The 18,161-nt window shown below is 46.9% G+C and overlaps 1 protein-coding gene across 2 annotated transcripts in view; it reads right to left on the bottom strand.

Annotated features, from left to right (window-relative positions):
* Positions 1-4,354: 4,354 nt before the first annotated feature.
* The window catches only part of LOC141094067 (ABC-type organic anion transporter ABCA8-like), a 101,376-nt gene continuing 87,569 nt past the window's right edge, over positions 4,355-18,161 (bottom strand). For both annotated transcript variants that reach the window (XM_073579774.1, XM_073579775.1), the window contains exons 29-40: positions 13,432-13,523; positions 13,122-13,242; positions 10,573-10,693; positions 8,942-9,033; positions 8,683-8,840; positions 8,503-8,578; positions 8,258-8,352; positions 8,039-8,158; positions 5,651-5,791; positions 5,504-5,583; positions 5,368-5,423; positions 4,355-4,784 (exon numbers count right to left, since the gene is read on the bottom strand). In XM_073579774.1, coding sequence (XP_073435875.1) covers positions 4,692-4,784; positions 5,368-5,423; positions 5,504-5,583; positions 5,651-5,791; positions 8,039-8,158; positions 8,258-8,352; positions 8,503-8,578; positions 8,683-8,840; positions 8,942-9,033; positions 10,573-10,693; positions 13,122-13,242; positions 13,432-13,523 — 1,245 coding nt within the window. In that variant the 3' untranslated portion in view covers positions 4,355-4,691. The remainder of the gene's footprint in view (positions 4,785-5,367; positions 5,424-5,503; positions 5,584-5,650; positions 5,792-8,038; positions 8,159-8,257; positions 8,353-8,502; positions 8,579-8,682; positions 8,841-8,941; positions 9,034-10,572; positions 10,694-13,121; positions 13,243-13,431; positions 13,524-18,161) is intronic.

The raw sequence follows: 18,161 nt of genomic DNA, 5'->3' as shown, positions 1-18,161 counted from the left end.
GGGTCCGCCCACACCACTCCAGGTTCAAGATGCACATCACATTATATTAAAAACCACATAACACTGTACACATAGCGCCATGGTTATCTTCTGAGGTAGGAAAGCAGCAGAACAGTCCATCAATATTACATTCCTACCCTCTTTGAACATGTCGTCCTCGACCATTCCAGAACTTGGAAGACAGCACGCAGCATATAAAATTCACATAAAACACATAAAACCAGTAGTCTCCTCTTTCCAGGGTACAGAGTGTCCACTGTTCTTCAGAGTCCATTCCGTGGTGCTGAAAAACGCAGGACTGGGAGGTGTTGGGGCCCTGACCGTGCATCCCTCATGCTTTGAGCCTAAGGCAGCCTGGAGGGTCACCTTTTTCAGTTGTGCAGCTTGTTCTCCCTCTGGTAGGAGGGCTACCACCGCATACCACCCTCACGGTCCATCTTCTTTAATGAAGCTGAGCCGGTCTCCTTGCTGCAGTATGTAGGGCCAATACAATAAGAAACTGGAGTTGATGTATACTTTGTGGCCAGTGATCACCTCCTGAATGAATCGAGTCATAGAGTCAAAGTGCCTCACGACTCCTTGCGTCATCTGGTTGCCAACCTCGCCGCTTCAGGGACACTTCAATTGGGCCAACACCCACTTCTCCCTCCCTTTCTTCCTCTGGACAACTGTCACTCACCACCCATTCAGCTTCAGCGGGGATCGGGGCCTGCTCTATATACACAAGGGGCGGGGGGGGAGCGATTCTCTAGGCTGGGACCTCTCCAGGGTGCAGGGTGTACTTACTGCGGGGGCCGCCACCATCACTTTCAGTCGTGCTGCCCACCCTAGGGCTTCAGCTATCTGGCATGGTTCCGGGTAATGAATCTTGGCCGAGGGCTCGGGTAGATCCTCCGATGGCCATAATCCTCCCAGGTGCATTTCCTGCTCCAGTGGCTTCACCTTTCTCTGCCATTCGGCCTGTCTAGGCCCACTCTGTAGCGCTGCAAGTAGAACCATTCCATTGCATCATGCTCGCTTTCTCTTCCTTTCACTAACAATGGCACCGGCCTGCTGTTTTGAGGGTGTACTCCTCCATTGCTCCCCCCTTCCTGGTTAGAGATACTTCTGGCTCACCTGCTCGTTTTCTGGGAGTCTCCACCCATTTTCAATTGACGTTCTACAACGAGTGGGGTTTCTTCTTCTTCCTGCGTGCCCATTGGGGGCAGGCACAGCCCACTACAGGCCTGCCTCTCTGGACAAGCCACTTCCCTGGCTGGATGGGTTTTCGAGCTCATTCGCTTCTTCAGTCTTGCTACTTTGCACCATTCACCGCCATCTTGCATTAGGTGCTTGAGGCCATGTTTTCTTTCACTGGATCCTTCCCCACTTCTGTCAAGTTTTCTTGTTGCTAGGACTGATCCTGCCAACTACACCAAATGTAAAGTGCATGAGAGCGATAGTCATGACCGAGTTGCTGTCCGGTTGCGCTCTGGTACTTTACAGGAAAACAGTGTCCCCTTAGCTGTGTGCCATCAGGTGTGGGGTGTATCACACTCACTTCTGGGCTGCAGGCCTCTGCTGTCTTCAGGTCTCCACTGTTTAGAGGCTTCTGTCCTCAGGAGGCGCTGCACACAAATCAGGGAACACCAAGTTCATTGCAACAAGCAAACTTTTACTGGACAGTCCAAATTCATCAAGTGGTAACTCATGGGACAGGGCACAACACTTCGTAATCCTTACTTTCTTAGCACAACATATCTTCAGCCCCACCATTAGTTCCTCCTTGATCATCCCTTTGCTCACTGCCTCTGTTAGCCCCAGGGATCTCCCTTCCCATTCGGCAGTGCACCCGGGATCCATTGCCTTCAGTCTTTGCGGGTCTCTGTCCATCTTTCCCTGTATGCCAAAGGACATGATGTGTCCGGCAGTCCCTATGTCAGGTCTTCGGCTCAGTGCATAACCGTGAATTCGGCTTGGGATTCCAGTATGGCGTCTCACTACCTCGAATGGTCGACACATGCTGACCCTAGCAGCCCACTGGATTTGGACTTGTCACTGCACTTCTATCTCCCCTACTATCAGGAAGTGCCTATGTACCTATAGACTAAACCATTGTCCTTTTCTTATGCCATTGCTAAACCACTTAGTATATAAACAGTACTTATCTTATCCCTTATCTAACTCACTATGCACTACTTACATTGTACATTAACACTTTACATGCTATATATTACCAGAACACTTTATACAAAACGCACATCACTATTCACCTTCCATATAAAACAGCATAACACTGTACACACATCGCCCTTGCTGCCTTTAGGGATAGGAACGCTGCAGACAAGTCCATCATTATTACATCTCTCCCCTCTTTAAATATGGTCGTAATCGACCATTCCGGAACCTGGAAAACAACACACAGCATATAAAATTCATATAAAACACATACAATCAGTAGTATTTTCTTCCCAGGGTATAGAGTGTCCATTGCCGGAGAGCGAACTCATTCTAGCAGCCCATTGGACTTGAACTTGTCACTACACTTCTATATCCTCTAATATCAGGAATTGCCTATGTCCTATCCTATAGACTAAACCTATTGTCCTTATCCTATGTCCTATACCATTGCTAAACCACTTACTATATAAACAGTTCTTATCTTACCCCTAATCTAACCCTGTGCATACCCTGCACTATGCACTACTCATATTATACATTAACAATTTACATGCTGTACATTACCATCACAAAATATAGAAGCATAGAAGATGCATATCACCATTCACATTACACGTAAAACTACATAACTCTGTACACGTAGCGCCTTTGTTGTCTTCAGGGGTAGGAACGCAGTAGAGCAGTTCATCATTATTACATGTACACTGGACATACCACCGATGACACGGGGATCCAACCCATTCCCGGATTTTGTGCGCACTGCACATACACAGGACATATCACCCCCACCAGATCTGTGTAAAGGAGTTGAGAGACCAGATCCGAGTGAAGACTCAAGAGAGTGCAGATGCAAGTAAAAAAGTCTAGAGACCAGACCCGATTGAAAACCAGAGAGAGACCAGACAAGAGTGAAGTCCCGAGAGAAACCAGACTTGAGTGAAGACCTGAGAGAGACCCGACCTCAGTGAAGACCTGAGAAAGACCAGATCTGAGTGAAGACTCAAGAGAGACCAGATCAGAGTATAGAAATCAAAAGGCCAGATCTGAGTTAAGGAGTCAAGAGAACAGAGCCAAGTGAAAACCCGAGAGAGACCAGACCTGTCTGAAGACCTGATAAAGACCAGCCCTGAGTGAAGACCTGAGTGACGACCTAAGAGAAACCAGAAGTGAGTGAAAACTGAGAAAGACCAGATTTGAGTGAAGACTCAAAAGAGACCATGTCCAAGTAAAGAAGTCAAGAGACCAGATCTGACTAAAAGAGTCGAGAGACCAGATCCAAATAAAGGAGCCCAGACACAAGTGAAGACCTGAGAGAGACCAGACCTGAGAGAAGACCTGAGAGAGACCAGACCTGAGTGAAGACCTGAGAGAGACCAGACCTGAGTGAAGATCTGAGAAAGACAATATGTGAGTGAAGACCAGAGAGAAACCAGACCTGAGTGAAGACCTGATAGAGACCACACCCAAGTGAAGATCCAAGAGAGACCAGACCTGAGTGAAGACCTCGTAGAGACCAGATCTGAGTGAAGACCTGATAGAGGCCAGACTTGAGTAAAGACAAGAGAGAGACCAGACCTGAGTGAAGACCCAAGAGAAACCCAACCTGAGTGAAGGCATGAGAGACCAAAGCTGGAAGAGCTGAGCCAAGTGAGCAGAGTCAGAGCCGAGAAACGACTAGGCTGCAGTAGAGGGACCTTCATGTGAGCTGTCACTTTCATTGTACATACAGTACAAAGAGGGGACTGCCACACCCCATCAGAACAGTCCAGAAAAGGAAGAGGTGCTCTGTAAAGCAGCAGCATCGCCGGCAGGAGTGGTCAGTGACCTCCCTTGGCTTCAAAAGTAACAGAATGAAGCTATTATTTAGACACCAGTGGCCCCGGAGCATCCAAGCAACAACCTGGTGGTGGGGCATCCACAGTCAGAAGTTGCCCTGGAACCCATATCACAATGATCCCTGAAGGTCTGATGCTGACACACTGTAACAAACCCTTTGCTGTGCGAGCACCGTGAGGTTCAGATAAGTTTCACATGTAAAGCGCCATGGAATAAGTGGCACTATAATAAATAATAATAATAATAAGTTTCCACTTTTCATACAAACATCACACATCTGTATTTATGGAAAGCAAGCACAGTGACATTGATACATTGCAACAACCCCTCAGCTGTAAAGGAGGACAAGATTTCAGTCTCTGGATATAAACCATTTTATTATTTTTTAATATAGAAAATGTTCAAAATCATCATTAAAAATTCATAAAAAGTGAGTTTAGCCCAAACACTGACGTGAGCTCATATTGTCATATACATGAAGGGTTAATGGAAAGATACAATGTAAAGGTCAGTAAAAGTCAGTGATACACATTATCTGCTATATAGAATATCACATTGGACACAATGGGCAACACCGTCTCAGGTTAACCCTTCACCAGCCCCTCGTGATATTTATGGCTCAAGTGACTCCCTCCTCCACCCTGCGGACATTCGGTTATGTGACACTAGAAGTCCCAGCATGCCCTGACAGCTTGTTAAACGCTCTCAGACTTCAGGGGTCTCCATTTGAACATGGCGTCCTGGTCGAAGTCATCCCTCTCCTGCTCTTTGGCCAAGTCCAGGAAAACCTTAGAAAACAGAGGGAGGCAAATATGATGACAATGACCTCTAACTTAAAGGGGGGGCGGTCACTTGCCAGAAACATGTCATTTTCTTACGTGATGTAAATGTCGCTTTTCTCCTGAGTCCGGCGCTGTTCGTCTTTTGTTCCTGCTCCTCTCCATTCCTGAGATATGGCCTCTTCTTACTTGGATATAAATCTTGTCTTGTTTGCAGTGTGGGTGTGGCCCCTGTGGGCGGGCTCTTGAAGACACGCCAACTTTGTCAATAAACTCAGATTTACATACAGGAAAGAGGAGTCCATATCTCAGGAATGGAGAGGAGCAGAAATAAAAGGAAAACAGCGCCGGATTCAGGAGAACAGCGGTATTTACAGCAGATAAAAAAATCACATATTTATGCCATGTGACAGGTCCTCCTTAAAGGGGTTGTCCACTGTCTGTGCTATTAGGGCATGTGAAGATAATAGAAGATGGGGTCTTCTGATAAGGATTACTGATATATTAACCCTGTGAGGCTCCTGTAGCACGCAGAACGTGGGCACAATAGACAGATCCCATAGAATGGGCAGTAAAGGCGTGCAGGCAGTACCTGCTCCAGGGTGGGCTGGGAGAAGCTGTACTCCTCAATCTCATGGATGCGCTTCGCTGCAAACAGGAGAAGAGCCAATAATCAGTTATAGAGTTGAGAACATCTGAGTCCCTATGACAACACTTCCTGCTCTTACCTTCCTCCAGCTGAGAGAAAGCCTGAGACAAGGACTGCACATTGTCCATAGGGATCTTGTAGCACAGCAGCGAGGAGAACCTGTGGAGATGACATACACGTTGTCCTCCACCCTGATGTGATCCACGTGTGTGTGTCTCATCATTACCTGTCCTGTCTGTCCGCCTGCGGGAAGATGCGGCTGATCTCCTGGTGAATCTCATCCACCCGCTGGGAATCCTTCACCTTCATCTCCAGGAGGTAACCTTTACCAAACTTACTCTTCAGCTGTTGGATGGACCCAATGCATCTGGGGATCAGATAGCAGTGTAAAGAATGGGGGACATCCTTGGCACAATAATGACAAAACTAAACTTCTATGTTTTTTTTAACGTTTCACAAATTTTGCGAGAGAAAATTACTTTTTAAAATAAATTTTAATTTTTCTGGTTGTGACATTCAGAGAGACATAACTTTTATTTTTCTATGTACAGGACTGTGAGAGGGTTCATTTTTTGCGCAAAAGGTTGTAGCTTTTATTGGTGCCGATATGGGGTATTTAGGACTTTTTGATCATTTTTTATGAGATGCGATGAACAAAAACAGCAATTCTGAAATAATTTTTCATCTATTTTTTCTGTGGTGTTCACCAGTCCCAATAAATTAATAAAATAGTTTAATATAGTATGGGTTATTATAGACGCAGTGTGTGAAGAATATTGGAGATATAATTTCATGTCAATCATTTGTATCCTATTTAGCATGGGATAATAAAACCCCCTTCCTTTGTGCAGCAGGTGCAGGAAACCTGGCTCAGCAGGTTGTCCAGCATTCTCAAAGCCTGAAGGAGAAAGCTGGCACCTAGCTCAGCAGATGGTCAAACCTCAAAAGGCTGTGAGTGACAGATCTCACACCTTGAGCCAGCTCAGCTCAGGACAAAGGCTTGCTTGCAATATAGAGTTATACTGAATTGAAGCTGCCAAATTAACCTTCTAGAATATTCTAAAAACATAATTACATAAGAAGTTATTGAGATACTATACATCCTAGTATATTTCCGAGATCCCCAGAGCATGACAGGTGCCTTGCGGGATTTCAATCCGTTCTAGCACCCCAGGGTGTGGAGAAGCATGGAATGGCTAGTAGGAACCAGGTAGTAGAGCCATGTTTAGTTTCAACTCATGACAGTGGCCCGGCCGGATCGGATGGTGCCAAAACCACCTCCCTACGATCATCCATTAAAGAGTTATGACCCATCTTAGGTTTTGGAGTTTTTATCTGCTAGATGCAAAGGGAGGAAATTTAGGTCCAGACCAGATGGCAGGAGGAGAGGAGGGGATTGACTCAAAGGGGTTAAATGCTCATGTAAAGCATGGCCTATTGCTTTTTTCTGGGGAACTCATGACGATATATCGTATGGGGCGAAGTCAAGGAATAGAGGTGACCACCATACTTCCATGTAGCAGCCCCTCCCCCACAAGCCAGACCCTTCATCTGACTGTTAACTGACTCTTACATTCTGCATATTTTGTACTACTGCTATCTGTATTTGCATATCTGACCATTGTATATGTGTAACCAACGTGTATATATAGTGTATTGTCTAGTGTGCCCTTAAGGCGATTAAATATATAATTTAATCTTGGGCTGCTCTTTTATCTCGATCCGCAAATCCACACGTTTGTGTTCTTGTCTTAACTTTCCATGCTACCGGGGCTGGTTTCTGGTCCAATATAATCCTGTTAACGAACCAGGCGTATGTTGAACGAGGAACTTGCTGTAGGCCTACCTGGCTGACCAGGTGTTGTTTCACGGGTGCTAGTGACAGTGGTCCCTCAGCCTTTCAGGGTTGTGGGCGAGTGTGTTGCCACATCAGTGACTGCGTGGGCCACATCCTCTCATTCCCTGTGTCTCCCTGGTCCCATGTAGACAGGGGGTGTCAGTGTACAACTGCACCAAGCTGACCATATGTGTCCCCTGGAGGTGCCGAACGTCATGTTGGTGCAAGTGAGGAGAGCATACGACCATCAAGGTTACCTGGCTAGGGTCCCACTCAGAAGTTTCACCCCCCCCCAGAACCAAAACCCTAGCTACACCTCTGCTTGGAAATAAAAGTGACGTCAGGTGGGGTTAAGAGGTGCAGACGCTACACATATGGAGACTGTAGTTGGATTCTGCTTGATATCACTGGTGCCATCATTCACACAGTGATAGTGAACATGTGTCTATTTCGGGGGTTAGTACCATTGCTCGTGGCAAATATTGAGATCATATAGCATGAAGGGGTTAGCAAGACCCCAATCTAAAAGTGCCCACCTGGCTGCCATTTCTACAATGCATCCGATATACATGGTGATTGTAGACTGAGAAGTGTATAAGTCAAAATCACCATTGAGAACCAAGGATGGGACATGTTGAATTCAGATATATCCAATCGGGAGAGTCAAGACACTGCCACACTCAGGAAACATCCCCAATATTAGTAAATCAGTGGACTCAGCTGAGATTTATAAGACCACCCTGTGACCCGTGGGCCCCTGTTATAAGCCGCGGTCACCTGAGCTTCCCAGACACCATAATGGCGACACGGTCACACACGGCCTCCGCTTCCTCCATGTAGTGCGTGGTCAGGATGGCGCCTCTCTCCTTGTTCCGGAAAGCTGCTCGGAGGGCTCTCCTGTAATAAATAAGAATTCTGGTTATATCGTGTGATCAGGGTCGGGAGGTGCTGGACTATTGGACCTAGGGAGGTCTATGGGCCGTCCGGACCACTCACCACAGTCTCTGCTGCCCCTTAGGATCCAGACCGGTGGAAGGTTCATCCAGGAGGGCGATGGTCGGGTTACCCAGCATGCTGATGGCAAAGCAAACCTACCAGGAAAACACAGAAGATGGGGCGTGCGTTACTCCATTACTTTGTGGTCTGTAGACCCTGATAAACCAGGAGAGACCCCCTATATATCTCCACTGATGAATCTGAAACTGCGGAGCAGCCAGACACATTTTCAGGGGGGCACATACTTTTCTGGACACCCCGACAGACAACTTCTTGGCCGGCATATTTAGATGTTGCCTCAGTTCAAGTGCATCCGACACCCTGGATGAAAAGCAAGATAAAAAAGAATCATGAAAACAAACTCAGGACATGTAAGCACGACGGCGATAACGCGTTTTATTATTTAGCAGCAGTTGTTTGTTTACCGCTTTACGGCTTCATTCGTGTCGTTTTTCTTCATGCCCTTCACCGCGGCGTAGACCTCTAGATGCTCCTTCACCGTGAGAGTCGGCCACAGAGGGCTAAACTGCGGGCAGTAGCCCATGAAGGCAGCGCTGTGCTCGGCTGCACTGCCCAGGATCACCTGTAGGGGGTACAGTACACAGGCACTACATCTTCCACAGACACAGAACAGCAGAGGTGAGATCCTGAGAGCTAACAGCACAGCAGCAGGCCTGTGCTTACCTCCCCGGCTGTAGGAGTCAGCTCTCCGGCCAACACTAATACAGATGTGGTCTTTCCAGCTCCGTTGGGCCCCAGTAATCCTAGAACTTCACCTATAACAAAGTACAAACACTCAGAGTGGATGGTCTGGTACCGAGTCCTTCACTCAGAGCAAAAGGTCCGGTACCAAGTCCTCCACTCAGAGCGGATTGTCCGGTACCGAGTCCTCCACTCAGAGCGGATCGTCCGGTAAAGAGTCCTCCACTCAGCAGATCATCCGGTACCGAGTCCTCCACTCAAAGCGGTTCGTCCGGTACCAAGTCCTCCACTCAGAGCGGATCGTCCGCTACCGAGTACTCCACTCAGAGCGGATGGTCCGGTACAGAGTCCTCCACTCAGAGCGGATCGTCCGGTAAAGAGACCTCGACTCAGAGCAGATCATCCGGTACTGAGTCCTCCGCTCAGAACGGATCGTCTGGTACAGAGTCCTCCACTCAGAGCAGATCGTCCGGTACCGAGTCCTCCACTCGGAGCGGATTGTCTGGTACCGAGTCCTCCATTCAGAGCAGATCGTCCGGTACCGAGTCCTCCACTCAGAGCGGATCGTCCGGTAAAGAGTCCTCGACTCAGAGCAGATCATCCGGTACTGAGTCCTCCACTCAGAGCGGATCATCCGGTAAAGAGTCCTCCACTCAGAGCAGATCATCCGGTACTGAGTCCTCCACTCAGAGCGGATCGTCTGGTACAGAGTCCTCCACTCAGAGCGGATCGTCCGGTACCGAGTCCTCCACTCAGAGCGGATCGTCTGGTACCAAGTCCTCCACTCAGAGTGGATCGTCCGGTACAGAGTCTTCCACTCAGAGCAAAAGGTCCGGTACTGAGTCCTCCACTCAGAGCTAAAGGTCCGGTACTGAGTCCTCCACTCAGAGCAAAAGGTCCGGTACTGAGTCCTCCACTCAGAGCGGATCGTCTGGTACAGAGTCCTCCACTCAGAGCAAAAGGTCCGGTACTGAGTCCTCCACTCAGAGCAAAAGGTCCAGTACTGAGTCCTCCACTCAGAGCAAAAGGTCCAGTACCGAGTCCTCCACTCAGAGCAAAAGGTCCGGTACTGAGTCCTCCACTCAGAGCAAAAGGTCCGGTACCGAGTCCTCCACTCATAGCGGATTGTCTGGTACTGAGTCCTCCACTCAGAGCGGATCGTCTGGTACCGGGTCCTGCACTCTGTCTCACTGTTGGTTCACAGTTACAATGTGGAGGCGACTCTCGGACAGCGACCAATAACTTGCCTCCTAGACCTCACACTCCTACATTACCTGCACTCACACACTCTAACAAACAATCAGACATAAACTAGAGGAGACGCTGAAGAACATTTCATGATGCAGATACTGAGCGTCACTGACCCCCAACACATTGTGATCACAGAGGGTTTCATGTCTCATTGTGTAGGTCAGGGTTCCCCAACTCCAGTCCTCAAGGCCCACCAACAGATCATGTTTTCAGGATTTCCTTTGTATTGCACAGGTGAAACAATTATCACCTGAGCAATACTAAGGAAATCCTGAAAACATGATCTGTTGGTGGGCCTTGAGGACTGGAGTAAGGGAACCCTGGTGTAGGTGGTCACTGACTACTCCCTGGGGTCCACGCACCTTTTTTGACACAGAAAGACAAGTGTCGGGCAGCAGCTTTCTTCCTTCTTTTCCTACAGGTGAAGGATCCTGATCTGTCCGTAAACTCTTTCCGCAGACTGTCAACGATGATGGTTGGCTTCTGTGGATGAAAGGGTTAAAGGAGAGTCAATCCGGATTCATTCATTAGGCCGGCGTCACACTAGAGAGAAATACGGACGAGTGAGAGGCGTTAAAAACAACGCATTGCACCCGGACCAATGATTCTCTATGGGGCAGCTCCCATCAGCTGTATTTTTCTCGCGTATTTTTTACGGGCCGAGCCAATCGCAGCATGCTGCGATTGTCAGCGTAGTATGCCCATAGTACGCCAATGCAAGTCTATGGGTGCGCAAAAACAACGCATTACACATTTGAGGGTATCCATATTAAAATTGGAGTTAGGAGTTTCAGCTCCTTAACATGTGCCCCCCTGTTTTTAAAGGGACCAAAAGTAATTGGACAATTGACTCCAAGGCTATTTCATGGACAGGTGTGGGCAATCCCTTCGTTATGTCATTCTCAATTAAGCAGATAAAAGGCCTGGAGTTGATTTGAGGTGTGGTGCTTGCATTTGGAAGGTTTTGCTGTGAAGGAAACATGCGGTCAAAGGAGCTCTCCACGCAGGTGAAACAAGCCATCCTTAAGATGCAAGAACAGAAAAAACCCATCCGAGAAATTGCTACAACATTAGGAGTGGTAAAATCTACAGTTTGGTACATCCTGAGAAAGAAAGAAAGCACTGGTGAACTCATCAATGCAAAAAGACCTGGGTGCCCACGGAAGACAACAGTGGTGGATGATCGCAGAATAGTCTCCATGGTGAAGAGAAACCCCTTCACAACAGCCAACCAAGTGACCAACACTCTCCAGGAGGTAGGCGTATCAATATCCAAATCTACCATAAAGAGAAGACTGCATGAAAGTAAATACAGAGGGTTCACTGCACGGTGCAAGCCACTCATAAGCATCAAGAATCAAAAGGCTAGACTGGACTTTGCTAAAAACATCTAAAAAAGCCAGCACAGTTCTGGAAGAACATTGTTTGGACAGATGAAACCAAGATCAACCTCTACCAGAATGATGGAAAGAGAAAAGTATGGTGAAGGCGTGGTACAGCTCATGATCCAAAGCATACCACACCATCTGTAAGACACGGCGGAGGCAGTGTGATGGCTTGGGCATGCATGGCTGCCAGTGGCACTGGGTCACTAGTGTTTATTGATGATGTGACACAGGACAGAAGCAGCCGAATGAATTCTGAGGTATTCAGAGCCATACTGTGTGCTCAGATCCAGCCAAATGCAGCCAGACTGATTGGTCGTCGTTTCATACTACAGATGGACAATGACTCAAAACATAAAGCCAAAGCAACCCAGGAGTTTATTAAAGCAAAGAAGTGGAATATTCTTGAATGGCCAAGTCAGTCACCTGATCTCAACCCAATTGAGCATGCATTTCACTTGTTAAAGACTAAACTTCAGACAGAAAGGCCCACAAACAAACAGCAACTGAAAACCACCGCAGTGAAGGCCTGAAAACCACCGCAGTGAAGGCCTGAAAACCACCGCAGTGAAGGCCTGGCAGAGCATCAAAAAGGAGGAAACACAGTGTCTGGTGATGTCCATGAGTTCAAGACTTCAGGCAGTCATTGCCAACAAAGGGTTTTCAACCAAGTACTAGAAATGAACATTTTATTTACAATTATTTAATTTGTCCAATTACTTTTGGTCCCTTTAAAAACAGGGGGGGCACATGTTAATGAGCTGAAACTCCTAAACCCTTCATCCAATGTTAATGTGGATACCCTCAAATGAAAGCTGAAAGTCTGAATTTCAACTGCATCTGAATTGTTTTGTTTAAAATTCATTGTGGTAATGTCTAGAACCAAAATTAGAAAAATGTTGTCTCTGTCCAAATATATATGGACCTAACTGTAAGTCTGAATATTCATTAACGTCGTGACTGTAAAACTCAAGTCAAACAAAATATAAAATTAATTAACCCTTATGATAAAAAAAAAAGAAAAATAAATCAAATCACAAAAATTGTGGATTTTCAGTCTCCTCCCTAAACACGATCAATGGAGACGGCGAACGTTCCTCACATTGGAAGTGATAAAACCTTCAGCAGCAACGAGGAGAACGAGCTCTGACCCGCGTCCATCCACGAGGAAATGTAACCAGGCTTGGAAAATGGCGCACAAGAAAAATTTTATTTATTTCATTTTTTAAAAATGTCTTTTTTTGCTATCACTGAAATAAAAAATAATCACTCGGACTTGGGCGTCACCAAACTGCTATCATCACTTTTTCCCTAAAATGAACACTGAAAACAAAACCCGAAGAACAGTAGTGGGGTCACACTTCACCCCTCATAGATTTTTCTACTGTATTTCAGTAAATGAAAAAAGTGAAATTCGTCCTCATACGGCTGTGGGGACAGAAAATGAGAAAAATCCTGGAAGAAGAGGAGGAGAAAGCAAATGGAGAAGGGAAAACAAGAGATTAATACCCTGGATACAAACTCACCTCTTCAGGGTCCGTCACGCCCTTCAGGTATTTAACCCTTTCCCACTCAGCCAGCACTTCCTCATCCGCCCCCTCCAGATCTTCTGGATTCTCCTTAAATTGATGTTTTCTTTGAGAAAATCTAAAAAACAAGTTTTATCCTGTAATATCAAATGTGGGGCCGACACACCTGCCCCGAGAGGGGCAATAGAGATGAGAGGGCAAATCTATAATTAGTAGGCAACTGTGAGGAGTCTAAAACATTGCACCAATCAGCACAGGAGACAATGGCACAAATCTCTGCAAATCAAGAATTCTTTCATTTTCTGACCTATAGACGGGATCAGTTCTCAAGCATCTTGTTCCAAATCTCCACTCCAAAAGCCAGAGGATGCCCCAAAATAAGATGATGTGAACACACGGCTGAAACCAGAGAACAAACCAGGATAATGGACACAGAGAAAACCCCTGTAACCAGCACTGCACAGAGCTGTCTGGAAATATCTACATATATTACATTACTTATCATGTATTATACTCCAGAGCTGCACTCACTATTCTGCTGGTGCAGTCACTGTATACATACATTACATTACTGATCCTGAGTTACATCCTGTATTATAGTCCAGAGCTGCACTCACTATTCTGCTGGTGCAGTCACTGTGTACATACATTACATTACTGATCCTGAGTTACCTCCTGTATTATACCCCAGAGCTGCACTCACTATTCTGCTGGTGCAGTCACTGTGTACATACATTACTGATCCTGAATTACATCCTGTATTATACTCCAGAGCTGCACTCACTATTCTGCTGGTGCAGTCACTGTGTACATACATTACATTACTGATCCTGAGTTACATCCTGTATTATACCCCAGAGCTGCACTCACCATTCTGCTGGTGCAGTCACTGTGTACATACATTATATTGCTGATCCTGAGTTACATCCTGTATTATTCCCCAGAGCTGCACTCACTATTCTGCTGGTGCAGTCACTGTGTACATACAATACTGATCCTGAGTTACATCCTGTATTATACTCCAGAGCTGCACTCACTATTCTGCTGGTGCAGTCACTGTTTACATACATTACATTACTGATCCTGAGTTACATTCTGTATTATACCCCAGACCTGCACTCACTATTCTGCTTGTGCAGTCACTGTGTACATACATTACATTACTGATCCTGAGTTACATCCTGTATTATACCCCAGAGCTGCACTCACTATTCTGCTGGTGCAGTCACTGTGTACATATATTACTGATCCTGAGTTACATCCTGTATTATACTCCAGAGCTGCACTCACTATTTTGCTGGTGCAGTCACTGTGTACATACATTACATTACTGATCCTGAGTTACATCCTGTATTATACTCCAGAGCTGCACTCACAATTCTGCTGGTGCAGTCACTGAGTACATACATTACATTACTGATCCTGAGTTACATCCTGTATTATATCCCAGAGCTGCACTCACTATTCTGCTGGTGCAGTCACTGTGTACATACATTGCATTACTGATCCTGAGTTACCTCCTGTATTATACCCCAGAGCTGCACTCACTATTCTGCTGGTGCAGTCACTGTGTACATACATTACATTACTGATCCTGAGTTACCTCCTGTATTATACTCCAGAGCTGCACTCACTATTCTGCTGGTGCAGTCACTGTGTACATACATTACATTACTGATCCTGAGTTACATCCTGTATTATACTCCAGAGCTGCACTCACTATTCTGCTGGTGCAGTCACTGTGTACATACATTACATTACTGATCCTGAGTTACCTCCTGTATTATACCCCAGAGCTGCACTCACTATTCTGCTGGTGCAGTCACTGTGTACATACATTACTGATCCTGAATTACATCCTGTATTATACTCCAGAGCTGCACTCACTATTCTGCTGGTGCAGTCACTGTGTACATACATTACATTACTGATCCTGAGTTACTGTACATCCTGTATTATACCCCAGAGCTGCACTCACTATTCTGCTGGTGCAGTCACTGTGTACATACATTACATTACTGATCCTGAGTTACATCCTGTATCTCTTTTATTATAAAATATCAAAAACAATACAACACAACATTCCAGAAAAGAAAACACATAAACCAAAATATACACATAAATCATACACTTAGGACATACAGAAGCTTGTGCAAAACCGCAACTTGTTATAGTCCCCAAGCTTTCCAGCTTAGGGGACCCCCAGCAGGAACTTTCCAACAGAAAACTCTTCCCATAAAATAATGAAAAACAGTTTTTAATCTTTCACCCCCATTCAGTCTCTTTCACTCCCCATTCACACTTCCACCCATACCTATATACAGGAAAACAAAAATAATATTCTTGGCCCATGCTGCCTTAAATAAACCTAGCCAATTCTTTTTTGGCAAAAGTACCTACACCAGCTTAACACCTCAATATATATATATATATATGTTTTGGTTTTTTTTTTTCCTGTTTTTTTATTATTTTTTTCCCACCACCCACACCACAGGTCCATAAATGTCCATGGCTTTATCACGTCTAGGCCTGATGAGCACGAAAGTTTATGCCCACAAGCAAAACCCTCACCCATTTGCCCCCGATGTGCTCAAAAATGGTGCATTTTCCATAATTTCCATGGTCCATGGTATATCCATTCTCCACTTTCCCCTTGGTTTAGGGTCCTTTTACTTTTTTTTTCCGCTCTCACCCCCCCATTCACCCCCCTCCCAACCTCACTACGCCCCCCATGCACCTCTGACTACGGAAAAGAACAACACATACTACAATACATATACTACAATACATATTACAATACAATATTACAATGCAATGTCATTACATCATTTGCTTTACCGAATAATGCCACACCACAAACCTTTACTTACAGGCCCAAGTTCAGTGCCTGCAAGCCCAATATCCATTATTTCTCTATCTCAAAACAAAAATCTAGGTGTGCCATGCAATAGCCCACCACCAGGAAAAAGGAGTTCTAGAGGCCCCATCCCTCACTAACACATTCACCCTGTCCCTCAACAACTAAGACTGTCCCTACTTCTGTCCCTAAAGAAACTGTCCCTATCTGTCCTTACCTGCCCCTACTCTACCTACCTTATCATAACTAACTCTCTATCTGTCCCTCAGTGCCTGTCCCTCCCTGTCCCTATCGCCCCTACTTCTGTCCCTCACCACCCACACCACCTTATGCTGTCCCTACCCACATTCACACAAAATCTAGCTCTCCCTAGAGTGCGTTTTTAAAAGGAAAGGCCCCTCCAAAGCCAAGAGGCCCTCCTCACACCCAACCTTTCGAACTCCAAAGAACGCACCTTCACCAGGTCACCCAAGATGTTACTAACCACCTCTTCCCTTGGGAGGGCTTTCTGCCGCGTCGAAACTAAGCACCGTGCATTCCAAATGTAGAACCTAACCACTACACTGACTAGGAATAAAGTGCCCCGGTCTCGGCCACCCAGAGTTCTGAACGCTCCATAGGCCCACTTGGCATAGGAGAGGGACGCCAGCTGCGGCCAACGTATGGAAGCTCCCACCCTGTTGTAAACCTCTGCATTAAAGGGACACTGAAGCAGGAAGTGCTCCATGCTTTCCAGCACGTCGCCACACTCCTTACGGGGACAAAACCGATCATCGGATTTCCTGCACTTCAGGTTATCCTTTACATACAGCCTCCCGTGGAAGCAGCGCCAGGTCAAGTCCCAAAACTTCGTGTTGATCCGCTTAGAATTTAAAAGCCCGAGCCCCACCTCCAGATCCCGGCCTGGGCAATCCTTAAGGGCCAGGGGCTTCTGGAAATGGGTCAACAGAACCCTCCTGTCAAGGCATTGCCGCGACATGGTCCTGATTTCCCACATTCCCAGACCCCACCGGCAGATCACCTTCAGAACCAGGGTAGCATAAGCCGGGAGATGCCCATGAGGTGTGCGGAGGTCCTTCACTTGCCCTCCTGTCTCCCATTCCTGGAAGAAGGGCCGAAGCCGACCCTTGCAGGAGACTACCCACGGAGGAGCCCTCTCTAGCCAGAGGTTGGAAATGTTGGCTTTAAGAAAGGTGTTCACTAAGAACACCACCGGGTTGACCATACCCAACCCACCTAGTCTCCTCGTGCAGTATGTGACCTCTCTCTTGATTAGGTGGAGCCTATTCCCCCATAACAGCTGGAAGAACAGGCTGTAGACCCGTGTCCAGAGAGGTTCCGGCAAGATGCACACACTGCCCAGGTAAATTAACAAGGGAAGCAGAAAGCCTTTAGCCAGGGCAACCCTTTCCCTTAGGGTCAAAGACCAACCCTTCCATTGGTCCACCTTTTGGGCGGCGATCTTAAGTCTACCCTCTGAATTTTGCTGGGGGTAGTCCCCGGGGCCAAATTCGATGCCTAGAATTTTGGCGGTGGCCTGGGGCCCTGGAAGAGTGTCCGGGAGATCAAAACTAGGATCTCCCCCTCCCAGCCAGAGACTTTCACACTTATCCCGGTTGATCATGGACCCGGATGCCTCCGAGTAGCGCACTACCTCTGACATGACCCAATCCGCCTCCCCTCTCGAGGACACGAAAAGGGAAACATCATCGGCATACGCCACCACCCTCAGAGAGGACCCAGAGCCCGCCTGGTGCATCCCGACTCTCGACAACGGTCCACGATCTACCCTCCTTAGGAAGGGATCGATCGCGAACACGTATAAAAGCGGGCTCAGCGGACAGCCCTGACGGACCCCAGAACCCACCTCAAAAGGGCGACCTGACCAACCGTTCACCAGCGGAAAAGTCTCAGCCCCTTGGTACAAGATCTCTAACCATTTTACAAACCTCCCAGGCAGACCATACCTCAAAAGGACGGACCAGAGGTACTCATGGTTGACCCGCTCAAAGGCTTTCGCTTGGTCTAACGACAGCAATTACCCCTTCCAGTGACCTGCCCTACCCTGCTCCACTGCCTCCCGGACACCGAGCACAGCACTAAAAGTACTGTGGCCTGGAACAGAGCAATGCTGGGCCCCTGAAAGGAGCCGGGGTGCAAACTTCACCAGCCGATTAAAC

This window comes from Dendrobates tinctorius, unplaced genomic scaffold (genome assembly GCF_039654945.1).
Source record: "Dendrobates tinctorius isolate UK_male_01 unplaced genomic scaffold, ASM3965494v1 ptg000063l, whole genome shotgun sequence".
Taxonomy (NCBI): domain Eukaryota; kingdom Metazoa; phylum Chordata; class Amphibia; order Anura; family Dendrobatidae; genus Dendrobates; species Dendrobates tinctorius.
Note: the sequence above shows the minus strand (reverse complement) of the source record. Positions and strands in the feature narration are given on the sequence as shown.